The 7902-nt window shown below is 46.5% G+C and overlaps 1 protein-coding gene across 2 annotated transcripts in view; it reads right to left on the bottom strand.

Annotated features, from left to right (window-relative positions):
- Positions 1-7902, bottom strand: part of dync1h1 (dynein, cytoplasmic 1, heavy chain 1) — an 82848-nt gene that overhangs the window by 59472 nt on the left and 15474 nt on the right. For both annotated transcript variants that reach the window (XM_079852982.1, XM_079852983.1), the window contains exons 19-27: positions 7722-7832; positions 7221-7430; positions 5773-5919; positions 5162-5328; positions 4906-5079; positions 4215-4380; positions 3180-3368; positions 2580-2774; positions 774-1056 (exon numbers count right to left, since the gene is read on the bottom strand). In XM_079852982.1, coding sequence (XP_079709108.1) covers positions 774-1056; positions 2580-2774; positions 3180-3368; positions 4215-4380; positions 4906-5079; positions 5162-5328; positions 5773-5919; positions 7221-7430; positions 7722-7832 — 1642 coding nt within the window. The remainder of the gene's footprint in view (positions 1-773; positions 1057-2579; positions 2775-3179; positions 3369-4214; positions 4381-4905; positions 5080-5161; positions 5329-5772; positions 5920-7220; positions 7431-7721; positions 7833-7902) is intronic.

Genomic DNA, 7902 nt, shown 5'->3' with positions numbered 1-7902 from the left:
ACATTACAGATTTGCGCAAAACTTTTGCGATATTTTCTAAACGTCGATAAAACTCTTGTGAAATGACGGCGTTTCCATTAACCGATGTCATGTGACTAAAACATCATTTTTTCTCCAATTCCAAAAATCATGGCACCGGATGTCGGCGAGTTCACGTATATCCCGGCCGCCGCACTAGCATCATCGCAGGAGACGCGGGCGCTAACAGTTCCTCACTCCGCTCTGCTTCAGGCTCTGGGTCAGTCATCTCTCTGAGGTCTAGAACCCAGTGTTCCTGCACTTTAGTCTTTTAGGAGTTTACATTTACATTTAGTAGATGCTTTTGTCCAAAGCGACTTACACATTAGGACTAAATTAAGCGAGTCATCGTGAAGAGGCAAGAACACAAGAAGTGCTAACACGAAACGCGAAGGTCAGGCATTGTTCGGAGTAGCACAAGCCGATGAGCGAGGGTTTAAAGGGAAGGGTAAGTGCTCACGGAAGAGACGGGTTTCAGTTGTCTTTTTAATGTTTAATAAAGATCTCGTCTTCTGCCCAATACCGCGCCTTCTTTCAGAATGATCTTTACCTACGTCAGGTGATGCTGTAAAAACTGTTTCCATTGCAGTTTTGTGAAATATTCATTTGTCGGATAGCCTGAAACTCCTCATGCGAGCGGAAACACTTGTTTGCCATATATGGGAGTTTTTGTGAAATTGACGCATTTCCATTGGCCGTATTTTCAATTCGCAGTTTCTAATAGCGCAATCTGCAGTGAACTGGCGCGCACTGACCGAAGGGCGACCCCCCGAGCCGGGCCTCCAGCGCCTGGGTCATGGTCAGGTAGCAGCGGTCCGTTAGCGGCGTCTGCACTAGCTTGTCCTGCACGCCCAGGTACTCGAAGCCGTAGTTGAACTTGGCGTTGGCCATCTGGATGGAGAGCTGCTGCAGGACGTCCGTCTGCTTCGGGTCGAAGTAGAAGCGCATCTGACTGAGCCACTCGAACGACTTCGGGTTGTCGATCTTGTTGCGGATCAGCGCTCGGGTCACGTCCCTCTGGTGCACCAGCTCCGTGATCTAGGAGGAAACACAGGTGTGCTTTCAGTTCCCATGAGCCAAAGTTTGAAAATACAAGTTACAACACATTTACATTACTGTTATAACTCCATATCTGTAGATCTATACATCCATCCATAGATCATTATCATCTCATTTTTGACTTTTTGTGGCTTTTGCATCAGAGGTATTTATATATATATATATATATATACACACACACTCACCTAAAGGATTATTAGGAACACCATACTAATACTGTGTTTGACCCCCTTTCGCCTTCAGAACTGCCTTAATTCTACGTGGCATTGATTCAACAAGGTGCTGAAAGCATTCTTTAGAAATGTTGGCCCATATTGATAGGATAGCATCTTGCAGTTGATGGAGATTTGTGGGATGCACATCCAGGGCACGAAGCTCCCGTTCCACCACATCCCAAAGATGCTCTATTGGGTTGAGATCTGGTGACTGTGGGGGCCATTTTAGTACAGTGAACTCATTGTCATGTTCAAGAAACCAATTTGAAATGATTCGAGCTTTGTGACATGGTGCATTATCCTGCTGGAAGTAGCCATCAGAGGATGGGTACATGGTGGTCATAAAGGGATGGACATGGTCAGAAACAATGCTCAGGTAGGCCGTGGCATTTAAACGATGCCCAATTGGCACTAAGGGGCCTAAAGTGTGCCAAGAAAACATCCCCCACACCATTACACCACCACCACCAGCCTGCACAGTGGTAACAAGGCATGATGGATCCATGTTCTCATTCTGTTTACGCCAAATTCTGACTCTACCATCTGAATGTCTCAACAGAAATCGAGACTCATCAGACCAGGCAACATTTTTCCAGTCTTCAACTGTCCAATTTTGGTGAGCTCGTGCAAATTGTAGCCTCTTTTTCCTATTTGTAGTGGAGATGAGTGGTACCCGGTGGGGTCTTCTGCTGTTGTAGCCCATCCGCCTCAAGGTTGTGCGTGTTGTGGCTTCACAAATGCTTTGCTGCATACCTCGGTTGTAACGAGTGGTTATTTCAGTCAAAGTTGCTCTTCTATCAGCTTGAATCAGTCGGCCCATTCTCCTCTGACCTCTAGCATCAACAAGGCATTTTCGCCCACAGGACTGCCGCATTCTGGATGTTTTTCCCTTTTCACACCATTCTTTGTAAACCCTAGAAATGGTTGTGTGTGAAAATCCCAGTAACTGAGCAGATTGTGAAATACTCAGACCGGCCCGTCTGGCACCAACAACCATGCCACGCTCAAAATTGCTTAAATCACCTTTCTTTCCCATTCTGACATTCAGTTTGGAGTTCAGGAGATTGTCTTGACCAGGACCACACCCCTAAATGCACTGAAGCAACTGCCATGTGATTGGTTGATTAGATAATTGCATTAATGAGAAATTGAACAGGTGTTCCTAATAATCCTTTAGGTGAGTGTATACATATATATATATGTGGACTGCACGATATTGAAGAAAAATTCTATAACTCATTAAATAATGCGACACACACACACACACACACACACACACACACTCACCAGATGCTCCAGCTTCCTCCTGCGCAGCGGCGGCTGCTCCATCAGGACGGTGTCCGCTAGCAGGTTTAGCGTCGCCTCCACGTTCACTAGCACGGCCTGAAGCGGGTCCATGTTCTCGGCGCCGGCGATCGTGGTCAGCGCGTTCTCCACGTTCTCGGACCAGTCGATCTGGGTCGACAGAACCACCAGCTGGGCCTGAACGCAGCGGAGGCGGGGTTTAGAGGTCATTTAGACGCCGGCCGCGTCTCAGGCTACGTTCAGTCAGTCCAAATCCGATTATTGTGCATATCCGATTGGAATCAGATCAGAATTAGCTCAAATAAAATAAGCTTAAAACAAATAAAGAACCCATGTAGGAGAATAGCTATTATGCGCAAATATCGTGAAACTCTGAATATTCGTGCAGTGAGCGCATGTCATGTCTTGTGACATATAGACGCGCACATCACCCCGATCACATGATTAGCGTTCATGTAAACACTACACTCAGTGTGGACGTCAATAATCTCAGATTCCAATCGGATTCACAAATAACCGTATGTGGACTGACAGTGTGAACGCAGCAGAGACGGGTTCAGAGGTCATGTGTCGTGAGGTCACCTGGTATCGGTCGATCCAGCTTAGGTATGTGCTCAGGTCGATGCCGCTGCCCTTGTTGAAGGCGGCCACCTCCGTCACGGACTCGGCTAGCAGCTTAGCTAGCGTCACACGCATCTCGCGCTCCACCAGCGTCAGCCACTCGTTGATCTTCGGATGCTCCGTGATGGACACGGCAGTCTTGTAGAACACCTGGACACAGCAGCACAGCACTGAGCGGGCCTGAGCCGAACACTGAGCGGATCATCACTGAGAGCTTTACTCGTCCTCCCCTCGGGACACTTTCACCCCAAACTCGTTTTTTTAAAGAACTTTGAGTGTTCATCGGAGGGTCTAAGACCACAGGACTTTTGTCGCACTTGAAACATGAATACACACACAAAAACAATTTTTTTTTATGGATTCGGGGAGTTTTGTGGTTGAAATTTAAAAAAAAGTAACAAATCCTTCCCTCTCGGCTCAAGCTGACCCCTCAGGAATTAATGGAATGTGAGGAATGCTTCAGTACACACAGAAAAAGATAAAAATGCTCAAAATTTAAACTAAAAATGCTAAAACTTCACCAAAAAATTATTTTATAATGTCTACATGTGCATCTGAATGATTTCTGAAGAGAACTGACTTTAGGACCCAGAGGAACAGCTCGTTTACTCCATATAGAGATATAAAGCCATCTAGAGTCATGAAATATCATCTTATATTATTATATTCCTCAAGAGATCGGCAAAGACTCCCAATGTAAGATATTTAGAGCTGAAATAAAAGAGTTATGCATGAAATTGAGTTATTCTGAATTTAAGTTGAAAGATTGTGAGGAATGTTTCTAAATTAATATTATTTCTTGATCAAATCTAGTACTTTAAAAGGTAAATAAAAAAATAAAACTGCATTAAAAAATGAAATGAAATGAGCTTTCTTCTGGACAAATAAAGTGAAGTATAATCTTAGGGCTTCGGGTCACTTTGACCCGTGAGGGGAAGGATCTGAATAAAGCACTATCTGAACAGGCTAGTCATGTGTGGGCTAGCACGCGCGCACCTCCTCTCCCTCGCGGGACGAGATGCCCAGGACCTCGGTGCTGTCCTCGTTCAGAAGGATGCTGGACACTCCCGCGAACATCTTCTTGAAGTGCTTCTGCAGCTTGGCCACGTTCTTACTGTTGCCGATGATCTCCAGCAGATCTTCATCGCCCACGAAGTAGAACCTGCAGGACACAGCAGCGAGCGTTTAACGTTAGCGGGACATGGCGACACAACCAATATATTTGCAGAGCAATAACTATTAATGCACAATTCTGAAAGCAGTTTCTGTGTCCCTAACTCGTCGGCTAACCCTTCCTAGACATCACTTTAACTAGCGCTCACTCTGTCAGCTGCCTTCAGTCCTGCGTCACATGACCTTCAGTTCATTTAGCCAACCGGTCCTGTTTGTGTTTAGTCAGGCTTAGGTTGATGAGACGTCTGGGAACTTTGTGTTTGTTTGAGTCATGGGTTTTAATGGTGAGACTTTTGTTTTTGTAATCATTTGTATTTAGATTTATCGGCCAATACACCGGCTTTCAAATATAAAGAATTATCGGTATTGGCCAAAATGTCCATATCGGTGCGTCCCGAACCCTCCCCTCAGTTCTGGCTAAAGTGAACACTAATCAAACCCAAACTAAACTAACGATCATCTGTTCTCTGCTGGGTTTCATTCCCATGATCCTCTCGTCTACTGAACGGCTGACCTGGGGAAAGACGAGCGCTCTCTCTCCAGATATTCTCCCAGTGCCTTCTGGATCTTTCCCAGCAGATCAGCCAGTCTCTCCAGCGACCTCTGAACCCCCTGGATGTTCAGGACGTCCATGACCAGAGGAGACTTGGTCACCTTCTTCATCAGAGCCAGAAACTCTGTGCTGATGCTGTAAACACACGGGTCACATGTTCAGTCCGCAGCCTGAGATCTGCAGCACACTGGTGTAATGGCTGTGTTTGACCTCTGACCTCTGGAAGCGCTGGGTCTCCACGGGGAGCAGGTGTTTGATGTCTGCGCTGCCGGTGAAGATGCCCTCCAGGTAAACCCAGCGGCGCTGCACGTCGATCCACACGTCGAACAGCGCCATGATGCGGTTGAGTTTGTCCTCCCAGCTCAGAGCGTCCTCCTCGAACACCTGACGAGAGAGATCGGGTTATCTAGCGCCAGGCCTGAGACGCTCTTACAAAACTACAAACATCATACAAATACAATACATCCAAGCAAACAGATTCAGATTATTTTATTTAATGCCATGTCAGCATTCAAAGCTGATTTCATGGCAAAAATAAAATTACAAAAATACAAATATCATATAATTCCAAACAAACACAAGTCATGTGATCACCCGCGGAGAAACCAGCGCTATCAGAGCGCAGACGCGGCTAGCAGATGCTGTTCATTTCTCTGCGGTTCCATTCGCCATTTAGAGTCACATTTCAATTCTATATTGAATTGAACTTTGGAATCGAATCATGACCCAAAGAATCGATCTGAATCGAGTCGAGTCGCGGGATTGCAGAAGATTCCCAGCCGTACCGAGAGTGGGAACGCTGGAACGACGAGCTGGAGTCAGAGTTACCTTGTAGTACGGGGAGAGCTTCATGGCAGACACGCTGTTGATGTGCTCCTTGACCCGGTTGAACAGGTCGTCCCATCCACGAATCAGACGGCACTTGTTCTGATAGTTGACCAGATCGAGCTCGTACGAGTTCCACACCTCACGGATCTGCAGGCCAGAGGACACACACAGCGTCTCAACACAGCGTCGGGGAACTCATGTTGCGTAATCAGATTACCTTTTCAACTACTTATTACTTTACTACTAAATTTACAACAAAATATCTGAGTTACTTTTCACATTTATTGACTGACAACTCTCTTGTCCTCATGTCGAGACAAATGGAAGTGCAGAGGTGGTGTGTGTGTGTGTGTGTGTGTGTGTGTGTGTGTGTAAACATGATGTTATTGTAGTTCTACACTAAATGGTGTGTGTGCATTTACTCCTCTCACTTGCACAAAAAAAGAATTATTCCTCAAAATGAATAAAACCAGTGAAATGCAGAATCAGAATAATACGCAAACCTCCAATAACTAAATATGTTCAATAAAACATACATTTTTATGCATTTAATCTCACTTTATTGACCAATGTACTTGATTCTGAGCTTCGATGATTCAGCTAAACCATGAGAAACCATTTCCTCTTCCTCGAGTGAATCTACATTTCCTTCAGTATGAGGATTATTATTATTATTATTTCACTTTTGGTGTGAAAAGGTCTTTACATTTGTCCAAAAATGTAGCTTTTTTGTTATAAAAAAAAACAAGCCCAGCCCAGATGGGAAAAAGTAACGCAATTAAAGGGAGTAACACAATATTGTATTGCATTACTTTTCTCAGTAACTTCCCCAACCCTGCTTTTGTGTGTCTGGTGTGTGTGTGTGTGTGTGTGTGTGTGTGCGTGCGTGTGTCTGGTGTGTGCGTGTGTGTGTCTGTGTGTGTGTGTGTGTGTGTGTGTGTGTGTGTGCGTGTGTCTGGTGTGTGCGTGTGCGTGTGTGTGTGTCTGGTGTGTGTGTGTGTCTGGTGTGTGCGTGTGTGTGTCTGTGTGTGTGTGTGTGTGTGTGTGTGTGTGTGTATGTGTGCGTGTGTCTGGTGTGTGCGTGTGTGTGTGTCTGGTGTGTGTGTGTGTCTGGTGTATGTGTGTGTGTGTGTGTGGTGTGTGTGTGTGTGTGTGTGTGTGTGTGCATGCGCGCGTGCGTGTGTGCGTGTGTGTGTGTGTGTCTGGTGTGTGTGTGTGTCTGGTGTATGTGTGTGTGTGTGTGTGTGTCTGGTGTATGTGTGGTGTGTGTGTGTGTGTGTGGTGTGTGTGTGTGTGTGTGTGTGTGTGGTGTGTGCGTGTCGGTGTCTGTCTGTGTGTGTGTCTGTCTGTGTGTGTGTGTGTGTGTGTGTGTGTGTGTGTGTGTGTGTGTGTGTGCGTGTGTGTGTGTGTGCGTGTGTGTGTGTGTGTGTGTGTGTGTGTGAGATCACCTGTTTGAGGAACTCCTCGAGGGCCATCTCCCCCTGCGCCACCAGCAACACGTCCTTCACCACCATCTCGTTCTTCTGCAGGTCCACGTCCCAGATCTGGCCCAGGGTCAGCTCCGACAGGACCCAGTTCACATGCAGGCGCTTCATCAGCTGCTTCCAGTGCCGGTCCTTCAGCGCCTCCGACTTCAGCTCGATCACCAGCATGTTCACCTGCACATCAGCAAGTCATTTTTAATGAACATTAAAACTTTATAAAACTGATCCGAGATCAGGTATAAATCATACAGAAACTGGTTCACAGAGATCATCTCCCCCAAGTGGCGAACCACTGAAATTAGCAAAACTTTTAGAAACCGTAAAGACGTAACAAAGCCTTGTTTCCTGAAATCATGTGACTTTGACAGTTTGAAACCCGCTCTAAATCACTGGTTCAAAACAATGCAAAGGTTTCAGCGTTTCCTCACTAGCATGAGCGTCTGCTAGCGTGCAGGACCGGCTCACCTTCATGTAGCCTTTGAGCAGCCGCTGCACGTACTCGTACGAGGCGTACTGGCGCAGGCGAGCGGGGAAGTTCTTCAGCTGGTTCAGGAGCCCGTCCAGATTCTGGCGCAGCTGTAGGGAACGAGAGCACGAGTCAGTGAAGCTAGCGCTCGGACACGCGTGTCAAGCGCTACGACAGGGG

The sequence above is a fragment of the Squalius cephalus genome, assembly GCF_949319135.1.
Source record: "Squalius cephalus genome assembly, chromosome: 20".
Lineage (NCBI taxonomy): Eukaryota > Metazoa > Chordata > Actinopteri > Cypriniformes > Leuciscidae > Squalius > Squalius cephalus.
Note: the sequence above shows the minus strand (reverse complement) of the source record. Positions and strands in the feature narration are given on the sequence as shown.